This window comes from Anopheles arabiensis, chromosome 2 (genome assembly GCF_016920715.1).
Source record: "Anopheles arabiensis isolate DONGOLA chromosome 2, AaraD3, whole genome shotgun sequence".
Taxonomy (NCBI): Eukaryota; Metazoa; Arthropoda; class Insecta; order Diptera; family Culicidae; genus Anopheles; species Anopheles arabiensis.
The window spans coordinates 102,085,639-102,107,475 of record NC_053517.1 but is presented as its reverse complement, the minus strand read 5'-3'; the positions used below and the strand labels follow the sequence as shown (position 1 = coordinate 102,107,475).

The 21,837-nt window shown below is 44.3% G+C and overlaps 1 protein-coding gene and 1 non-coding gene across 8 annotated transcripts in view; one reads left to right on the top strand and one right to left on the bottom strand.

Annotated features, from left to right (window-relative positions):
- The window catches only part of LOC120900015 (serine/threonine-protein kinase NLK), a 76,821-nt gene extending 60,563 nt beyond the window's left edge, over positions 1–16,258 (top strand). For 5 of the 7 annotated variants that reach the window (XM_040306515.1, XM_040306489.1, XM_040306532.1 and 2 more), the window contains exons 5-10: positions 2,664–2,856; positions 2,924–3,133; positions 3,211–3,399; positions 4,730–4,931; positions 5,047–5,140; positions 9,350–16,258. In XM_040306515.1, the coding sequence (XP_040162449.1) occupies positions 2,664–2,856; positions 2,924–3,133; positions 3,211–3,399; positions 4,730–4,931; positions 5,047–5,140; positions 9,350–9,404 (943 nt within the window). In that variant the 3' untranslated portion in view covers positions 9,405–16,258. Of the gene's footprint in view, positions 1–2,663; positions 2,857–2,923; positions 3,134–3,210; positions 3,400–4,729; positions 4,932–5,046; positions 5,141–6,210; positions 7,232–9,349 lie in introns of all 7 variants that reach the window. The other 2 variants (XM_040306523.1, XM_040306540.1) reach the window with 2 other exon arrangements.
- A 169-nt stretch (positions 16,259–16,427) lies between these two features.
- Trnae-uuc lies at positions 16,428–16,499 on the bottom strand. Its single transcript has one exon. It is a non-coding gene; the product is annotated as a tRNA-Glu (tRNA).
- Positions 16,500–21,837: the final 5,338 nt, after the last annotated feature.

The following is a 21,837-nucleotide window of genomic DNA, read 5'->3' as shown; positions in this document are numbered from 1 at the left end:
AAAGCTGAGAGGGATGAAGGAAAAAAGAGGGAATTATTTTCCCTCCATAGGTGAATAATTCATCATCTTTCATCGCCAGGACCGCTCGGCGATGCTTCCAAAACCACCTCTCCGCTCATGTAAATTTCATACGCCCAAACAGCTCCACCGTGGGTAGAGTAAAATGAGAAAATTGTGTGCAGAGCAGCAAACTATCCAACAAACAAACCAAACACACGAGAAAAAAAAACGTAATGTCAGTTGCTAGTTTTACCCGAATTGTAGTTTCCGTTTGTTTTAGGTATGGAGAGTAAAAACAAAATTGGTCATTTCCATTGAAGCGAACCGAAAATGTGGGCCACCAAGCGTCACTGGTCACGGTTGAGGCACTAGTTGAAGCAGACAAACCAGATCCCCGCCATTGACTTCAGCATTCGAACCACAGTTACTGCCGCAAAACGAAAGGGGACAATGCGGGTGAAGCTTCCCTAGAATACTGAACAAAAAAACCCTTCAAACCCAAAATGGACGAACGGCAAATGTTCATAGCCCCCACAAAAAGAAGGACCAAAAAAAAAGCTAAAGGGCAAATATTCAGCTTCCTGTGTCGATAGGCGAAAGATTTTTGCATAATATCCCACTTGTACTTTATTGACAAACTTTTCAGCCGCACGGGAAGCGAGGGAAGAGAAACACGGTAGATAGGAACGGTCCTTTCCTCTTTCTACACGCAGCCACCCAAACATCCGGCGGAGCGTTGAAATTTGCCCAGTTTTTCACGTAGTGATTTTATTTTATCCATGGAATCGTTGTGGAGCAGCTCCCGGGGACTTCGGCGTTCAAGGACATCTGTTTGGCTTGCGGCTTGCAGCGGAGGGCGTAGCCTCGAAGAGAAAGCAAGAGAGAGCGAGCGAGAGAGAGAAACTGGGAAATATCCACCCAAAAAATGGGGAAGGATGCATATGAGAGCGTATGTCGTGTTGTTGTGCCTTTCCACCAGTAATATGCTTATTTACACCAAGGTCGAATGTGTTTGGGCACGTGAGACACAGCTTGGCAGAAGAAACTGCAAATGTTTCCCAGTTTGTTTGAACTTGTGACATCTTTGACTGCTTGTGTTGAAAAAGAAGATGTTGATGATAACTATATTCAACATTCACGTTAAAAGAACTGAAATGTTTGAATAATTCAATTTTGAAACCCCATCGACAGCGCAGCTTCTTGCAAAATGGTAACGACTGCTGGACAGTTTGTTTGACAATAATTAATAAGAAGTAACTTATAATCTCTTTCACTCGCTGGAAGATGTCTGGATCAGGCTAGGAAAAGAGAAGACTAAACTCGTATAATATTTCATCTCCTTCTGCACCATACCCCTTGTGTGCATTTCCATTTGATTAATGGATGCAATTTAGCTGCTCGAATCACCCGAGCGCGCGCTTTTATTCCGCGTTTGTTCTGCCACCGCCGCCTCATCGAGCTGTGTCGCCATGGCCGGGCGCAATCGGGCGCAAGTTGAATTAAGCAAGTAGTAGTAATACACTCGCCCACACCTCGCCGTGATTCGTTTTATCTTCTCCCCTTCGTTCCGTTGACTGCAAGCCGGGTCGTCCCTGCCCGCGTAGAAGAAGGAAGAAGCGATGGATCACAATGTCTGGAAAATTTCTTTGTTCCTGCTGCTGCCGCCGCTTGTCTGGTGACTCTGGTCAGGACAGTGGCATCATTTTTCGTTCTGCTGCAGCCAATGTGTCCCATCTTCAACCCTAAAAACCACTCAGACCGCTGCCCCGTAAGCCCTTCCTCACGAGCATATCCTCACTAGCCGGATGTATGGCTGCATTCATTTCGGTGCGAGCTGGCCAATCCTCTCTGTTCCTGTCGTCACCACAAAGACAATGAGAAAGGCAAGGAGAGAGATAGGGTTAGCGGGACATAAAACGGGAGGATTTGCAGGTTTGCTTGCTTGTAACACAACGTGACGTATCGACGAGACTTTCTGCCAACAAACGCTCGCGTGTGTCAGTTCCGGGCAACGTCCTTGACAGGACTGTGGCGATGTGTCTGTGGTGGGGCGGTGACACTAGCAAAATCCGGAACTGTGAACCCATTCGGGTTGGGAAGTGTGAAGCGGGGGAGAAAGTAAAATAATCGTCCACATAAACCTTAGTCTTTGCTTAGTGCCCTTTGCTGCTGTCCACCATGTCGTGGCGTCGTCGTTGAATGCTCGCCCGGTTACCGGAAAGGACTATACGCACACACATACACCTTGTGGTTTGCGGGGTGCGTTCGCAAACACATTGTAACAGTGTGTTGTCTGCTCGTTAGACATTGGAAGTGGACATGCTTTTTTTGTAGCCACCGGAAGCGATTAAAAGCTGTGCAGAATGTGCGAAAAGTTGGTTCGAACGATGTTTACGACGGATGTCGTTACTTCGTCGAACTTTCTACACACTCACCACAATGTTCCGGAATCCTAAAACAAAGGGGGGGAGTATCCTTTATTCGGAATCACAGCTAGGATGAGACAGGAGCTAACAAAGAATCAATCAGTTTGGACAGACACGCGTGGGCACAGTGGTTTTTTCGAGCCAATCAACATTCCCAAAAAACACCAACAAAAACCCATCCACAGAAATCCTTTTTGTCGATCGAAAACCATGCTTCCTTAACTACCGCTTCCACAGCTACGTGATTACGGAGCTGCTCCAGTCGGATCTGCACAAAATCATCGTCTCGCCGCAGCACCTGTCCGCTGACCACATTAAAGTGTTCCTGTACCAAATCCTGCGCGGGCTGAAGTATCTCCACTCGGCGCGCATCCTGCACCGGGACATCAAGCCCGGCAACCTGCTGGTGAACAGTAACTGTGTGCTGAAGGTACGTTGTTTAAATTGCGCCTTTGCTGGCATCCGTCGTTGTTAACCTTTATCTCCACTCGCTGCAGATTTGTGATTTTGGGCTGGCGCGCGTCGAGGAACCGGACCAATCGAAGCACATGACGCAGGAAGTCGTCACGCAGTACTACCGCGCGCCGGAGATACTGATGGGCGCCCGCCACTACTCGGCCGCCGTCGACGTCTGGTCGGTCGGGTGCATTTTCGGCGAGCTGCTCGGCCGGCGCATTCTCTTCCAGGCGCAAAGCCCCGTACAGCAGGTGAAAAGCCGGTTGACCTCGTTAACTCCGTTCCCTTGGCGTTACAACTTCTATAATGGGTTTTCTCTTTTCCGCAGCTTGAACTGATCACCGAACTGCTCGGTACGCCATCGCTGGAGGATATGCGGCATGCCTGCGAGGGCGCCAGAAGCCACATGCTGCGGAGGGCACCGAAGCCCCGGTCACTGACCGCACTCTACACGCTGAGCACCCATGCCACACACGAAGCCGTACATCTGCTCTGCCAAATGCTCGTCTTCGATCCGGTACGTACGGGGAGATAGAGAGAGAGAGAAAGAGAGTGTGTCACTCACTAGACGACCACAGACAGGAGTTAATACACGGCGGTACTGGATAGGGCTTGAATGGGAACGCCATGCTAAAATTAAATCGCACCCAGCAAAACAAACAAAGAAACAAACTATCTGTTCAGACGGATGTGTGTCTTTCTGTGCCGCAAGTTAGATTACACATCCGTTGCAGATTGTTTGTAGGTGGTTTTGGGTGTATTCCGCAGGGGGTTTCACCAGAAAAAGTAACGTGCAAATTGGCGGCAGGAATCGGGTGTTTCTTTGTTTGTTTGTATGGGTTGCTGTGTGTTGCATCGTCACGACAAGCACGGTGTGAAGGCACGTGCTTTGAGACGGCTTTTAATACAGAGGGTGGTGTGCGTGGATAGTGCAACGGACAGCAAACAGCGTGAAGGGACTGTTCTTTGTTTTGGTTGTTCGGTTCATAACGACGAATACCGATCGAACTGCTGCTTGCGTATTAACGCCGCCTACGTCACAGATGGTGTTCAGCGTACTTTTCATTTACGCAATCAAACGCACGTGTCGCACGGAAAGACAGCTGCGAGACGCAGTGGTGTTGTGGGATGGTTTATTGCTTTCGCTTTGGAGTGTGCGTTGTCTCCTAAAAATTAATAACTCAATCCAGTAGCGGAGAGAGCTCGGAATTGGACCTACCCGATTCCGATTCCGTGTTCGGAAGCAATTTCGGAGCCGATTCCGATGTTGGAATCAATTCCGATTCCGGAGCCGATCCCGGAGTAGACTCCAGAGCCGATTTCGGAGCCGATTCCGGAGTTTATTCCGAAATCGATTCCGGAATTGGAATAGATTCCGGAATCAGAATCGGCTCCGGAAACGCAATCGACCTGGAAATCGCAATTTGTTCCGGTAACAGAATCAGAATTCATTCCAGAATTGGAATTTGCTCCAGAATGAGAATCAGTTCTTGAATTCTAATCAGAAGTTTCTGTAGCGAGATCAGTCCGGGATTCTCCATGAGAATGGATCGTTTACAAGTAAATTTTGATTCTTTGCGGCTATCAATACGTAGCATCATTGGATCCAAACGTCTTTTCTTATGGAGATGCCGAAACCAACTCCGATTTCTAAGCCGATTCTGATTTTGGAGCCAATTCCGGAGCTGATTCCGATTCCGGAACCAATTCTGGAGGCGATTCTGGAACCAACTCTCGGAAACTGATCCCCAGACCTACTATTCAGAATCGATTCTAGAAAACTTTAGAGCTAGCCAGAATCGATTCGATTTTGTTCTAATACTCCCATTAACTAACTAACTCCACAGGACAAAAGAATATCCGTGATCGATGCGTTGGCCCATCCGTACGTCGACGAGGGTCGACTTCGTTACCATTCCTGCATGTGTAAGTGCTGTTACACCACGTCCGCCGGCATGCGCCAGTACACCGGCGAGTTCGAGCCATCCGCCACCCAAGCATTCGACGATCTGTGGGAACGCAAACTGACCTCCGTGCAGCAGGTGAAAGGTAAAAAAAGCATCAGCAACTGTTTTGGTTTTTGTGTGTCACACACTCTTTGCTAAAATGTCCCTTTCTTTTCTCACTTTTTTCTTTTCTCGGTCCGCCCCCCCCAAAACAACAGAGGAAATGCACAAATTCATTGCCGAGCAGCTACAGACGGGCCGCGTGCCACTGTGTATAAATCCCCAAAGCGCTGCATTCAAATCCTTCGCTAGGTAGGTAAATCAGGCTAAAAGGGCTGAATCATCTCCCATGCCCTACGCCGCCACCTCCCCCCTTCACCCAACCCTGCATGCGGTTGTGCACAGCCGATGTGTGACGTACCGAGGTGCCACGACAAAACGTCCCGCACACCTGGTTTTTCATTCACAAACGTGTAGCTTTGTCCGCAACCATCCTTTTCTCTTTTCCTGTTTTTCATCAAAAAGAAAAATTAGCTCTACCAAACCGAGTGCCCTCTTTGCTGTGCATTTTGTACATAAAGAACTTTTGGTTTTGTCTTTCCCCCCGTTCTGTGTTTACCCCTTTTCGTCGCAGCCGGCGCCCTCCATACAAGGAAACCTCATCCGCCGTTGTACCACACGGATGACGTTTGCTTTCGGATACATGAAGCATATAAGGCGCGGCTATTTTTGCTCTCCCTGTTTTGTCTCGCCCTAATTCCAACTGATAAGGCTCCTACTATCTACTACTACTACCCTTGAGGGAAGATATTTTTGTCAAAATCTATTTTTAAAAACCATTTACCATCTAAGTAGTGACGAATGTGGAATGTTAGTAATCGGCTCCCAGAAAGAAGTAAAGGAAGGAAGGCGCAAAGCAAAGGAAAGCTGCAAACCCTGCGTACGCGTCATTGAAAGGATCCGAAAAACAAGTCCCCCACTGTGTCCGTACATGGGTTTGTGGTTTTTTTTTTAAATGGATTTGTATGTTGATGCTACTTCCTTCTCACCAAAAAAAAACCCCACGGCCACCTGTTCCCGTCCAGCGCGTCTCCACCACGGGAGAAACACACAAGGATGTTTTTGATCCAGATTTTTGTTCCACACGCTCTCCTACTTCTTCCTCCTCCCCCCCCCCTCCCCTCTCCTGGTATAACAATCCACCTCCCTGTTTTATATGTGTATCGTCCCCTTGGTGGTTCCCCTTTTCTCACCCTATCTGTTTCTATCTCTCTCTCTCTCTTATCACTTTCACTATGTTTACCTACTTCTACTACTACTACTACTACTATCCGTCCGTTTATCGAAGCTCACTTTTGTCATTGTGTTTCGTTTGACAACAGCAATAATCATCACATATCACCATCATCCAATCATCATCAGTAGCAAGCAGGTGGCAAAACTGATGCCCGCCGCGGGTAGCGCGCAAAGAGCTAGGAAGAAGAAGCCGTGTGAACCGTTGCTGATGTTTGAATACTCGGGGAAGAAAAACGAAGGCAAGACGCGAGGTGGTGGTCTGCCTCACAATCGCACTCGGGCAGGTGTGTCAAATCAAGATAGAGAAGCGCACGTCTATTACTACTACTACTGCTAGCACAGTGCGTGCGAAGTTTGTCGATCCAGTAGTTGGTGACCGAGAAAAGACCCCGCGACCAACACTATTCCCCAAAGTGTTCGATAAGAATCGACAGAAAGCTGGCCAAGGAAGAGATTTAAGAAAGCAAACAAACCGAACGATGCGCTTGAAGAGAAGAAACTGTAAATTAGTGTGGCGACTTTTGGAACGACTTGTGTCGGTTCTGTGTGCACATGCCTTTTGCCCCTTATGAGTTGTGTTTGCTTATGGAAATCATCAACCAACGACCGTGTCACTACTCGTACGACCTGCTACTCAGCTTTAGAGGATAATCATCACATTGCAAAACGAAAACAGCACACGCGATTTATTTGCCGGAAATGTGTGGAAGAACAGCCTTCCATGTCACATCAAACCACACAAGAATAATGCACCAGATGCGCAATGTTTGATGCTCCCCGTCTCTCAGACTTTCTCCCATACGCCTCCCATCGGTGCATCTTTCCGTGGGGGGACGACATTCAAGAGATTGTCACGATAGCGATAGCGGTGATACCTAAACGTTTACCATTAGCGTCACGGTGTCAATCACTAATCTTCTTTGTCACTGTGTGCACGTATGTGTGTGTGTTTGTGTGCGTGCCCGCACTTTCGTGCCGCGGGGCCATGGATCATCCGGCAGGATACACACACGCAACTGGAATGTTGGATCGGGGGAAAACAGAAAGCGGACTTATCACCATGCTGCTACAAATCTGTCCACAAGCCTTCGATTTTTCGCAAAATAGGTGTGTTTGTGTGTGTTTGTTTGTTTCTTTAAAAAAACTGTTTTTGTTGCTGCTCTCCTCACTGTAAACTATCTTTATTTCTTTGTTAACTTCTTTTCACTCACCATATCGGCGCATCTCAAATAACAACATCTCCATACGTCTTTGCTCCCCGTGGGGAGACAAAGCACTTGCTCTCATCAATCCACACTCGCATTTCGTTTCACTGTGTTTTTGCATCGTTCTATCGCTTTCATTTCATTGTTGGTTGTTTTCTTTCTTCTTTCTTTCCTCTCGAGATCCATTTTACTACTACTGTGTCGTTACTGCAATTAACAACTGCTAACTTGCCAAGCGAAACTTCCTCCCTAAGTGTTATCTCTCACTTGTTCTTCTTGCATTATGTGCTCTGTGGTTTGTGTTACGTTTATGTTAGTTTCTGTTCATCTTTTCAATACTGTCCCAAAGACACATTCTTGCATTTTGGCTGCATGACGAGTTTTTCGTCATTTTAAACGAACATTGCTAGTTCTTGGTTTCATGATTGCATTGCTTTTTCATTTGTTCCTATGTTATTTTATTTTAAAATGCACCAACTTTAGATAAACTTTTTGTAAAGTATTTTTCGTCCTTTTTAAATAAATATACATTTTATCCAACTTTAGATAAACTTTTTGTAAAGTATTTTACGTCCTTTTTAAATAAATATACATTTTATTGTTTATTTAATATCAATACTACAATGAGTAAAAAATCTAATTAAAAAAGTCAATTAATACAACCAAAAAGAGATTGTTAAACGAACAACTTAAAAATAAAACACCAAATCTTCCCTATCAAACCTTTACAGCTGAAGAGTTTGACACAAACTTCACTAATATCTGCTTAACTAAAACCAAACAGTCCCAACTGTTGCATACTGCTCCACAAACCACCCATATCCACAAGTGCTCTCTATGCTTCACGCCAATTGGCCGATAACATTTGCTTGTTTGCTCCTTCCGCCTCGCCGCCTCTCTTCCTATTTGTGGCTGTAAGCTTGCGCTGAAAAGCAAAAAATCAACACGCAAACAACAACATAAAAACCATACGCTCTCCTCCTAAACACTTGCTGCCCATGAACCCTCTTTACAACGAAATTCCTTCCTGCTGCTAGTGCTGCTGTTGCTGCTGTTGCTGCTGCTGCTGCTGCTGCTGCTGCTGCTACTGCCTGGCCAAAAGCCAACCTGGGCCAACAGGAAAGACAAAACCGCGTAAAAAACTCCCCTTTCCACACACACACTCTCTTCTTTGTACCGCTAATATTCCACATTCGTCACATACCTACTGCTACTACGTCAAAATTGTGTATTTACTATTTTCTATTTTTATTTCATTTTAAGTAACAACACCTTCTTCCCTCTTTTCTATTGTTACATGGCCTCAACACCTACTACCAAAAAACAAACAAAAATCTAAACTGAAGCTCGTTACGAGCTTCAGCGTGGCTTTTTCTTCCCTCTCGTAACAGTTTCCTTTTGACCCATCTGTTCCCCTCCCTACTGTGCTTGCGTCTTGTGAATTTGCATTTCAATTGACTGTATTTACTTTCCGCGTTTACTACTCTGCAGCAATGCCACCGAATAAAACAAAACAAATGAGGAAACAAAGAAAAGCATGCATTTGTTTGTGATGGTATTTAAGTTTCCCGTTTGCACACTGCAGTATCATAATCGTGTATCGCTAGCGTGAACGTTAACTGCATCTTGATCGTTTAGCCTAAAACCGTTACTAAACGAGCTCAAATTCAGCCAAAAAATTACCAAACATACTTATCTCCTAAAACTAAAGGAAACTAAACGAACATTGCATCTAACTTCCGTACTGGTCTCACCCATCGTTAGTATGTTCCTTGTTTGATTGTTTTATATTGGCATGCGTGCGCCTTACTAATTGTATTATTTCTCTTCCTGTTAAGCCATTTAAGCATCAAACTGAAATATAGCATTATTATCATTTCCCAACCACTTTTGCATATCTGCACTGAAACTGATTTGCGTTTGTTTTTTTCTTTTCTCTCTCTCCCTACTTTCATGTACCTCCCGCGCATCCGCTCATCATCTAACCTGTGTGTGTGTGTGTGTGTGCAAAAAACCGTAGCTCAACCGTAGCCCATCCATCAGAACTGCCACCATCGCCGCACCAGTGGGAATGACATAATGAAGCAATGGCCGCCTAAAATGGAGCGATGTAAATGCAACCGAGAATCGACCACCCCACCCCCCCGAACAAACCAACACAAATCGACTCTTTGCAAGATTGTATCAGGAGCAGCGACCATTAGGGGCATATCTGTGTTTTGGTGGCGTCAGTTTCTAGGTTCTAGAAGAAGAAAATAACCCCTAAAACCTCAAGGTTGCCATTCCTATGGGACAATCGGTGTCCAGGGGGGGTCCAAGCACTTACCAGAGCGTACCACGAACAAGAGCTCTCCCTGGTAATATGTTACGTGTGAATATCCATGCAGACACACAAGCACACATACACACACACACAGACTATCTATTGTACGGCCGTCAGCATCAGAGCGCAACCAAGTAAAGGGGGGACAGTATTTTTTGTTCGGTTTAGTATGTGTTTTAGTGCATGGGATTAGGTTATCATATCTCATGAAACGCTGGGAGCTGCTATGCTAAAGGACCACTGCTCAGTTGGAGTGCAGAAGAACAGACAGGTGTGTGTGTGTAGCAAGCAGCGCCATCTGGGAACAAGAATGACTAATTGGAAGGAAGAATGTGTCGCTGTAACAAGCACACCAGTGTACGTCCGATCGATGATGTATGCAGAATTAATCGCTCATAGCGCCGACGCATCCTTTCGATTACTTCAATCAGTCATTTCGCGTGTTACTTGACTTGAACAAAAAAAAAAAGACAATTCCGTACAAACATTCTAAAGGGCAGGTGAAGAAAACAAACAAACAAAACCAGTTCCAAACGCCGACAGGGAGGGATTACAGGCCATGCTTGCAAACACAACAATCACAGAACCACAAAGCGAACTGTTCCGGGATCGAGACGAACCTTTTGACTGCCTAGTTTAATTTAGCTTACGCGTGTACTTTGTTTGCATCATCCTGTGTGTGTGAGTGGGCGAGTGGGCGAACGAAACATACCGTAAACACCTGTAAATAGCGGAAGAGAGGAAGAGGAAGCATAAGACGGTACGATTTATACGATTGATTTCATTTAGGAAAATTCTCCATTCTCCTTTTGTTTCTTTACTGTCGCGTCTTCGTTAGCTTTTAAGGCATATAGGGCAAACATTTTAAGCTTCGGATGTATGTGTCTGTGTGTGTTAGCAAAAGAAGAGCAAAACAAGACGCGCCAAACAGAACGCCATGGTATGTGTGGCGTGCGAAAACGGGAAAGACTTTATAGATTGTGAGTCAGGGGGAGGAAAAGAACGTAGCTTTCATTGCTGCCGCTTCCCACCCCCCAAAAAGAGAGGAAAAAGAGAGCGAAGGTCATCTCTCGCCCACGTGGTGAAACAAATCTTTCAATAAGATCTCATTATTAGTGTTTTTTTTTAATTCAATTACACTTTTAGATTATTTTCCCCCCAAAACAAACCCCTAACTCTACCAATACACACGCGCAAGAGAGAGGTGTAGTAGTAAAAGCAGCCGCATACGCAAGTGCAAGCGTCGGCAAACCCTGCTTAAGAGAGTGAATCAGTTGTGGAGGAGCGGTGGGCAGGTACATTGGGTAAGAAGTGATAAGAAAAACGGTTTTAAATAGTAGATTATGGAAAAAAACGGCAGCTGCAGCATACACTCTGCAGCCTCTCGAAGGGGTACCACAGACACGCATGTACCACATTCTACAGGGCAGGAGTTCGTTTGCATTGCAATCACTCAATGTAAGCGCTCAAAAGGTTTTCACAGTAATGGAAAACGTTACAATAGGACAGCTACCATCAGGCATGTACAGTTTTTTTTTTTTTTTGCGTTAGCAGGTTAAGAAAGGATGGAATGATAATGATGATGGTTGCGTTTCTATAGTACCACTGCACCCTCAGCTCCACGCGCGCATCTCTGTACAGTAAGAGCGTGGAAGAGCCCTCTACCTTAGCGAGGTAGAGCGGGAGAGAAACAAAGGAGCATACAATATAAAATGATAAACAATAAGGTTGAATGATTGCAGGTAGCAGTGCGCTTTTTAACCAGCAGAGGGTTAAGTAAGGCGGGGGAGACTAAGCAGAGAAAGGATAATATCCTGCACGAGAGAGAGACTGCGCGCGTGCATGCGTTCAAGAAAGTGGTAGTAGTAGTAGCAAGTGTAAGAAGCATAACCGCAAAACTAAAACTAAAACAAAACAAAACAAACAAAAACAACTCTAGCAAACGTGTTCAACGATTATGCGTGTTTAAGGTTAAGTAGAAGCAATAAGATTTTCACGTGGCGCGGAAAAGGTATGGAAAAGGGCACTAGAAAAGCACAGATTTTGGGGGGGGGGGCGAATGATGCAAAACGTTTCAGAACACGGTATATATCCGGTTTCAGTTCCGTGGGTTCCTGTAGTTTTTGCCTGCCAATTCGGTTTAGGAAAGGATGGTGAGGAAGAAGTGCTCACGCCGTGGTGTAGTGTACAATTAGATCAAATTTTAGTTTTTTTTTTCCATTCAAGTGCACTTGCACGTGCAACTCTTTACTTTAAAGACAATTTAAATGCGTTCTCTTGTCGCGGTGTTTTTCTCGTAAGCGTTTGGCGTACCTAATTCAATGAAAGTTCACTAAAATTTTAGTACATTTCACGCAACACCTTCGCGTGTACCGTTTTTGACCAGGAAGAACGCGTGGCGGAGATTCCTAATTCATTTTATGCGACTGAAGCGAACTGACGGAGAAGCACACACACACACACTGAGAAACAACATCGATTGTTTGCTCTCTTCCTCCAACGAAACACGCCACTGAGCGACAGGACCGGTAGGGCCGTATCGGGAAAACGATTAGGTGTGAAGGAGTGGTATAAGCATCTAGTTTAGCAGTATAAATTAGCGCCAAGCAAGAAAAACTCAAATAGAAAGTCACACACACACCACACACACTTACATGAGAATGAGGTCGGATGCGCGCCACCAGTAGGTTTTAAGCATGTGTATATTTGATAAGGGATCGAGTTGTGGTTGAGACAATTTTTTTGATTGCAAACATACAAGTCCCCAATATAACAGAAAAAGAGATAGATAAATGCGAGTAAGCAAAGAAGAAACAGAGAGAAAGCAAAGAAAGAGAGGAAGAGAAACACTGAGAGAGAGAGAGAGAAAGCGAGACACATACATAGGAAAACAAATAGACGAAAGCAAAAACAATTCATTTGGTTCCTTTCTTTTAGTTGTTCTTTTCAACTTTATTTTTAGTTTATTATTGTTTCCCACTCTTACGATTCATGATGACGACGGTGGCTCTTTCCTGAAACGGTTTCTTTCATATTTTACGTTTTAGCGCTTTTCGGTGTTTTGTGTTGCTCTTCCTGGTGGAGTTAACATTCCTGGTACGCCTTTTCAATGCTTCCTTCAGTTTTCATGTTTACTTTAAATTTATATTTGCTCACTATTTTCTTTCCTTTCCTTTCAATTTTATGTTGAACACACACTGTGTGTTCCCTCCCAACAAATCAAACGTTGCAGACGTTCTTCGCCAGGCCAAACACGGACAAAGTGATGATGAGTGCAGATTTGCAGGCAGAAAGGAGGAAAAAGCTGGTTTAATGCATCGTGCGAAGGAAAAACGGTCGCAGCACAACACTATACTCACATACGGAAACAAGCACGCCCCGTGCATTACGCTTTAAAGTGCAAGTAGTAGCAACAATTACATTTGTGAAGATTGTAGAGAGCAGCAAATTGGCAGTGTTTGAGGATACTGTGTATTGAAGAAGGGCGAATGGTATCAATGCTCGTACTACTAAGAATATGTTGTGTCTGTGTGTAAAGGAAAAACGCTCGTAAAACACACACACTTATGCAGTTAGGCGATAGGGTGCACCTGCTGCGAAAAAAAGCTATGAGAAACATAATAACATTTCTCTCAAGGTGTGCACTGTAGCAATGGTTTCGTTTGTGCACTGTGTACTGGAATAATGCGTGTCTATACGATTATTATTGCAAAAACAGCACAAAACAATCCCTGCCAGTATAATCCCTCACCCAAGAGCAATGCATGTGCAAGTTGTTGTGAATGTGTGTGTGTGTGTGTGTGGTAGGGCTTAAGTGTAGTTTTCCGTGTCATTAATCAACTGTATATGGATAAAGACACAAGCGCACAGCTTCTAAATGCAGGCCATTTTAAGAAGTCTTCGTGTCGACGCGCTACACCTCAGTGGAAGGAGCAGCGATGGACGAGGAGAGAAACACCTTACCTTTTTGGGGGAAAAGAACGATAATGAATAATATTAACAAAACAATTGGATCGAACACTTCTTCCCACAGGAGGGTGAGACGTTTTGATATAGTATCAGAAGAGGGTATGGCAGGTGGACTCACATTTACACAGACCGTCAAGCAAGCATAATGGAATACCAACCCTACCCACACACACTCATCTTCGTTGTACTGGAAGAAAATGCATTTTGGCAGGTGGAAAAGCTCTAGAATGATCCACAAAACTCTCCGTGTGTTACGCATTGTCCCTATAATTGTAGCACAAGCCAGGCTATAGAAACATACAATAATTAAAGTTTAAGTGAGAAAAAAAAGAAGAAGGAAAGACACACACTAGGGCTAGCTAGCCAGGGAGAAACACACAACGAGACGTACATTTAAAGGGAATATCGTAACACAGTTAGTAACCATTTTCGAGAGTGTGTGTGTGTTTGTGTGTTTGTGAAACAAGAAACATTGAACAAGAAAACATTATAAGGAAAACATTGTCTGCTTGTGTGATATGATATTTAGCGTTTGTTTGATTGCGCGATAGATGTACACGAAAACAGCGAGGTAGCGCGGCAGCAACAGTAAAATCATATACAATTGTTTGTTGCACTCTGCACGCACACACACACGCAGCCAATGTAACAGAATCCTTTGCGTGTGTCTGTGTGTGTGTGTGGGTTAGTGTGCTAATAATATTATTGTAGTGAGAAAAAAATGGATCAAACACAAACGAAGAAAGGCTTACTATATAGCATGCCGGGAACGTTTCGATCCGATTACAATACAGTCCCTGCCGCATAAACGGCTCCCCCTTTTTTGTAATCGGAGCCACCTACTACTACTACTACTACTCCTACTAGTGTGTTGCTGTATTGGCATTAATCTCAGTTCAGACGAACTCTTGTACACACACACACACACTCTCCCTTTAATCTTCCTGCTAGAGATTTCGCTTGAGCTTGTCGCAGCTCGCAACGTGTTAATGCCATCATACGGCATACTGAAAGCGTAAACAAAACTGGCTCGAAAGTGTTACGTTTCTTTTTCTCTACCGCAAGCCAGCAGATGAACAATCTATCCAACAGAACTATGTATAACCCGACTGCCACCTCTTCGACTCGATAAACTCTATAGAACGGACAGCATAACAGGAGTATATAGTATACATTCCTTAAAGATTTAAACGTACAACTTATGAGTAACTCGTTCATTTAAAAAAAAACCGTGAAACCCGTTTCAAACAAAAATACAAACGCAGGAAACACAATACACACACAACTGCAAGAAAGGAGAAAATGGAAGCAAAACAAGGAACACTTTCGGTTTCAGAAAACAACCAAAGCCAACAGCGCGCATCCAGCCACAAACAAGGTTTACACAGGTGTTAAAGGTGTAGTGCATTATAATCGAACCATTGTATTAGTATGTGTGTGAGTGTGAGGCAATAATTATAAGCAAATGTAAAAAAAACCCCAATTAACCGACAGTAAACCGATCTTGATCGCGTGATCGCGAAGGGCCAAGCGGTGGTGGTGGTGATTCGTTGCCCCCCCGCAGCATCATTTACCTAAACAAGCAACCAAACCTCCCCAATGGATGAGTTTCAGAAATCTTCCACTCCATTTGTTTGTGTGTCCTTTTGGTTTTTTTAGGGAAACTGTAATGGAAACATGGTGTGTGGTAGATTGGCTTTGAATATAGTATTTGATAAAAAAAAGTGGTAAAAAAAGACAACACTCTCGCTCTGACCTGTGTAAATAACAAATTGTGATTGTTGGTCATTATGTATTGGAATATAAAAACAACTGTAGCAACAAAGCGATTAGAAGAAGAAGCAAACCGAAAAGAATGAAACAACGCATATTTGTCCACACTGCACCCGAGACCTCTGTAAAAAGTGAAAAAGTAAAAAAAAGGAAAAGTTCACAACACAAAAAGCTAATTTGAAACGGCACATGAATAAAACGAATGAGAAAAAAACGATTCAAAAGCGAATGGCTAAAAGAAGAAGAAGAAGGCTGTTAGGAAAAGGCAATTTTATACGCTCAGATTTGTAAAATTGAATGGAAAAGAGGAACGAGAAGCAGTCACAAACAAAAGCTGCAAAAGAAAATGTGGAAATAATCCCCATTGTGCATTTGCGCCATTTGGGGCGCAAAAGGACCCATTGAAAGGAGGAAAAGGATGAATTGGATGCATAACACACCCACACGGACAGAATCCCAGACCACAACAGACACAAACACACATATTTGTCTTCTCGCATCTCGGAACACCAGGATCAGTGTGTGTGTGTATATATACTTGTATAGTGAGAAATAGTGATAGTGAGAAAGTGTGTGTGTGTGTGTGTGTGTGTGTAAGAGAGAAATGAATTAAAGGAAAAAGAAGGGAAATTTCAAGCAACAACAAAAACACGAAACATTGGAAAAATGATGAAGCAAAAAGATGCACACAATCACACAATAAACATAAAAACAAACATAACAAAAACAAGCATACACAAAATGCATGCAGTCCGTGGTGGGCAGGAAACGCAGCGAATGCAACTCTCGTATGTATCAGAACACATATATACACACAATGGAAAATATATACATAAATTGAACAGTGATTGTACAAAATGTAAACCTAGCGAGTGAGCAGCTTCCCTGTCCCATGCGCATGATGACAAGAAACAGTTCTTTATTTTATTAAATTTTTACGTAAAAGTGGTGTTAGAGTTAAACTCCAAAAGAAGTATTGAGTAAAAAAACATATCAGAAGGCAGTTTTAATGATAAAAAAAGAAGGAATCATGTTCCCATACCGGGAATCGAACCCGGGCCTTCTGGGTGAAAGCCAGATATCCTAGCCACTAGACCATATGGGAGATGAGAGAGGAGGGCCCCAAAGCACTACAAAAACACAACAGTCGTGAGTGCCTCTTCTGTTCGTGAGTGCTTTGATCGAATGGTTTGCCGGTTGAGTGTTTTTCCGTTCGTTTCGTTCCCTCCAAACACTCCAAATTAAAAACCCACAATAATGCACAAAACCGTCAATGAAAATGAATTTGCAAGCAAAAAATGAAAACAAACAAATAATTGAATGATTTTGATAATGACCTAAAAACCAAACCCATTAGGCTCGGTCTGCTTGCTTGTGAAACGTCCCAAAAAAAAAAAAACCTGTCGCTACGTTCCCCGGAAGCAAAGCCCCGCCGCGCCATATCGTAAACATTATAGTAAAGCCGAGGCATGATGATCGGGTTCGTGTTTTCCTTTTTGCTGGCTGTTGCCAACAATTGTATGCTTTAAGAAAACAAACAAACAGAAAATCACTCAACAGAAGAAAAACCGGTCTGCACAGGAAATTTTACCAATTGGCTGGCTGGTTGCATTGGCCGCGCATTCCCCGCAAAGGCAACATTGGAGTTAAATTTAACTTTGACCTCGTTTCCAGCCATTGGCGGCTGTACGGGCGGGCCGGGCCTGTGCAGTAGCCTCATTTTTTCGGCACACAAATTAGGTGACAATGTGGTTGGCAAAAACGAGCTTCAATGCACTTCAGTAAGTGTTGGTGTAGTGATATTGGGTAGACGAAGAAATGAATTTAAAAATCCTTTCTACAATATTCTTTTAATTTAACAACTCCAATTCTCATCGCTATAATTTAAACCAACAAAAGACCTGTGTCCCTTCGTCGCCAAGGTAACGCACAAACCTACCCCGACCTTCCACGTGGGCTCGCAATCAATCTGTCAAACCAATAAGTCATCAGCGGCAGGGTGGCCATGCTATTATGTCGTGTGCACTGTTAAAAAACCCCCACCAGAGCAACCCCGTTCGATCGGTGCGCGATTGACAATCGATCAATTTCATTTCTGTCACCTTCGCGTAATATCGTAATCACCATCGTGTGAAAGATCCCTTTACACTTGATTACACTTCGGGCAACAAAATACTCTGCAAGCCCGATCGATGTTTCGCGATCGCGATCGCCACTGCAATTAAAATGTAAATGCGTTACATCGTAGGGGGAGGGGGCTTCCAGTGCGTGATGCATTCGGGGCAGAAATAACACACAAAAAAAAAATACACGCAGAAATGTAGTGTGTAGTGAGAGCATCGGCACCGGGGAACACTCAGCATAATAATTATCAATTCGTCATAGTTCTCGTGTCCCCCATGGTGGTTTCCATGTGGCGGCACTAATTTAGCACAACCGCCTGTCTAATGCATATTTATGGCCCTGCTAGCGATGGATGAGGAATGCATAGTTTTCATCCCTTTCCTTCCCCCGTTTTTTTTCTTTCCTCTGGAATGGTCACTACTGTTAGGTTGTAGAGGATCATAAACCAACCCCTCTTCTACATCCAAAGGGGATGTGGCGAGTCTTTCGATACTTTCCAAACACACATGTTTTCCTCCCACTCCCTATGTGTATGACTGGTAACCTTTGCCAGGGGGTGTGTAATTTAAACAAATTGCTCCAGTTCAATGTGACACTTTTCTATGTGCGTTTGTTGTGCGTGCTTTTATGTGGTTTACGGTCGTTTAAATAATAGCATGGCCTCATACTGTGCTTCCAGTGTGAAAAATTAGGTTTTTATTGTCACGAATTGAAGGCAGCAAGTGGGGGGGGGGGGAGAGGGGGTTAGTTAGAATGTTTTAGAACCATTTTAAACGCTTCAGGAGTTTTTAGGGGTTCTCATAGTTGTGAGACACTTTCTTGACTCTTTCTAATTGGAAATGACCCTTATGAGTTGGGCATTAGTATCCTTTTTCCAATATGGCAAAATAAAGAACAAATCCAGTAACAATTTCTAATGAGCCCACAGAAACCCCATTAGATCTCTGAAAAACCCTGTAAGCAAACAAATCGGGTTTTTTTGTAATGTTTACTCTCTAAAGACTGTAAAGACAGCTTAAGAGGCTTCCATAAAATGTATTAAGTGGTTGAACTCGTTTGCGTGATCGGTTTAATTAAAAAAAAACGATCCAAGCTCCTCCTTTTCGGCAGTATTGAAGTCAAATGATGACAATTTCTGCAAAAAAAAATGTTACTTCATGCATTTCGTACTAATTTAAACAAAAAAAGGATAAAATCTAAAATTGACTTATCGAATTGACGCCTTTTACGATATCATATGCCCGCTTCGATCTCCCAGGAGACTTGGTTTTCATTTCAAATAGAAAATTCAAAATTCAAAATAGTTATTTCGCATAACGTAATTTGTCTACTAAAATGCAATTCTAACCCTCCATATCCCCTACAAAGAACCGCCAGTATCGCTGCATCTTCTTATATGCATTCTTTCCCAACTAAACGATGCACAACTGCAAACGATCCTCTCAATTGGTGCAGCGGCATCCTCCGGTCAAAGGAAATTCAATCAACCTGCTTCTAACACGCGCTGGCCACACGCTCATCGGCCATATATCATCGGCCGGGTCGGGTATTGGGTGGTCCGTCATGACAAATTTAATATTAATTTAGTCCCGCGCGTTTGATAAATGCCGTTCAACAAAGTGTTGAAGACACGAACAAATGCGATCGCCAATTGTGAACATTTTGTCCCGTTTTTTTTAAATAGATTTTTTATGCGCTTTTGTAGTGCATCTTGTACCCCCGCGATGCACTCTATATTCTGCCTTGTTCTTTTGTTGCACGCGCGCGGGCCACTACTTTCTCGCGCACTACAACGCGCCACATTCGCACACGTGCGCCCTTCGTGTAGATCACGTTCAGCCCGAGGTTGGGACACGGTATGCTGTGTGCAGTGGCTCTGTAGATAAAATCGATCCCTTATGCATGTGCAATGTGCATGCGTGTGTGTCTGTGTAGTACTATTTGCTTGCCTCTTTCTTCGCTTCCTTTGATCGATCGTCAATCATCGTCAAGCGCGCGTGCGAAGAGGAAAGGGAAACGACAACCACCACCAACAGCACAGACACTAGTGTGGCCATATACTACACAACAAACGCTTCGGCAACACATTCTGCCCTGCGCTGGGTTTGGTCGATCGTGTGTAGAGAGAGCTCGCCGTTTGCCGTTTTTGCGGCGCCCGGCCAGAACGTTTCGGTCGGTGTCGAAGAGCACGCGCGCGCGCGTGTACGGGAACGATCGTACCAAAAACCGCGACTCTGCTTACGCGCGATCGAGTTTACGCATTTGTTTGCTGAAGATCATTACAGTGAAAGCATTAAAAAGTGTTACTATTTGTTGAGCAAAAAAAAAGGTTCATTCAAATTCTCTACACGATTCGCACATGTGACAGTGCGGGGACTTGTGAGCGATTCACGCACGGGGAGCTCTCGATGCAAAAGTGTCACACCCTGCGTCACGATCACGGACCGATTATCGATGACGTCGACGACTGCGTGCGGGGTGTCTTTGTGTGTGTGTGTGTGTGTGTGTGTGTGCTAGTGGACGACCTTCACCCATCGGTCCCGTCTCAAAAGGTGTGCTTTGCCGTGCGTGATCGCGCACGCGTTTGTAGCAACCACGCGGGTTTCTGTTGCGTGCGATCGCGTTTGTTTGTGATGATGCTTGCACCACCAAGGGGCCTCACGTGCAATGACACGGCATCACCAGCAGCAGCAGCAGCAGCAACAGGTTCGAATGTGTGTGCCTACTGAGAGCGGCTTGGGATCGTTTCTTTACGCCACACGAGCAATCCCACACATTTCCGGTGCGCACGACGCTTCCTTTGCCTCGAAGGCGCCCACACATATAGTGTAAGGGTGTTTTATGCTGAGAGAGCCCATTTCTGATACAGTTGAAGGTTTTTTGTTTGTCTGTACCATTGGAAAGAGACGGTACGGTGTTTCCCAATCTGTTTCTGGTGACATAAGATCTTGCTGGCTTAGGCTCGGATGGAGAGGTTTTGACGCCGCTGGACTGCGTATGCTGTTGCGTTTCGTTGGTGCACCATGTGATGTGAACGGGCGCTCATATTCAAGTGTTTTTGGATTAAATTTGCACTTTATTTTATGCTTAATTACCCATATTGAAGGTATTCTTGTTTGCTGTACTAATTGACAACCTCAGACTTAAATTTTAACTTAAATTTAGCCTCAAATTTGCAGAATTCCGCAAACCCAAAGTCAACTCTCTTGCGCCAACACACGACTTCTACTCCCGTTGGAACTCTATCCAAACAAACTGAACACATTCTACACACAATACACAACCCAATGTGTGTGTGTCTGGGGCGTGCATTGCAACTCCCCAGTGCTGGGCAATGCCAGCAAAAGGGGTTTTGATTCTGCTTCTTCTCCCGGCTATTTTTAACCCACCAAAACCCTCAACCCCTGCGACCCAACACGATATGAACACGACCTTTAAGTCGGCGTGCCTCTACGTACGGGCCGGAAGAAAAAATCCCTTTTTTCCACCCCATACATACGCACGTGTTTAAGGTTTGCCGTGCTGCCGAAAATAAAACTACCGACCGCTTGACTCCTTTCTGCTTTGGACCGGGTGCTCCAACCGATTTCCCCCCATTTTTTTGTAACCTTCATCCGAATTTGGCCTTGATAATGGCCACCGGAGTTGAGTGAACGCTTTTCCCTTCGATTCTGTTTTTCTTCTCATTTTCAGAGCGGAAAAAACGTACACACACACACACACACATTGGTTGGTCTTGTCTGGGGATGATGTCAATCATTTCGTTACGGAGGTTAAGCTTCCTTAACACCGCCCGGGGAGGTCGCACGACGTAAGCAGGTTTTAAGTAGGGCAAAAACATACACACGGGCCGCGCACTGTGCCAAGAAAAGAACGTGTCCCGGACCTTGTCAGGTTTAATTTGGCCGTTAAATGGTAAAATCGTTTCAATGGTTAATTTTCAACATTTCCAGTGAAAATCAGGGGGCAGGGAGGCCCCAAAATGTTTTAATTGCAGGAAGGTTTTGTTTCTTTTTCAACTAAAAACCCTGACCGTGACGTGTAAACAGGTTCAGTTTATTTCCACGCCACGGGAACATGTCCATTAGGAAGCTGGGGGGTAAAATCTTCAATTTTGGTGTTTTATTGTCTTGAATTGTGCTGTTTCTGCGCTCTAAATCTCATCTCCACCTTCGCACATTCTTTTTCCCGGGAATTTAAGATAACATAAACATAAAAGTGCGAAGAATTTAACGCGAGATCGCAGGAACAACCTCAGAAACAAACAGTGCCTTGTGCGTGTGTGTGTGTGTGTGTGTGTGTGTGTATTCTACATCATC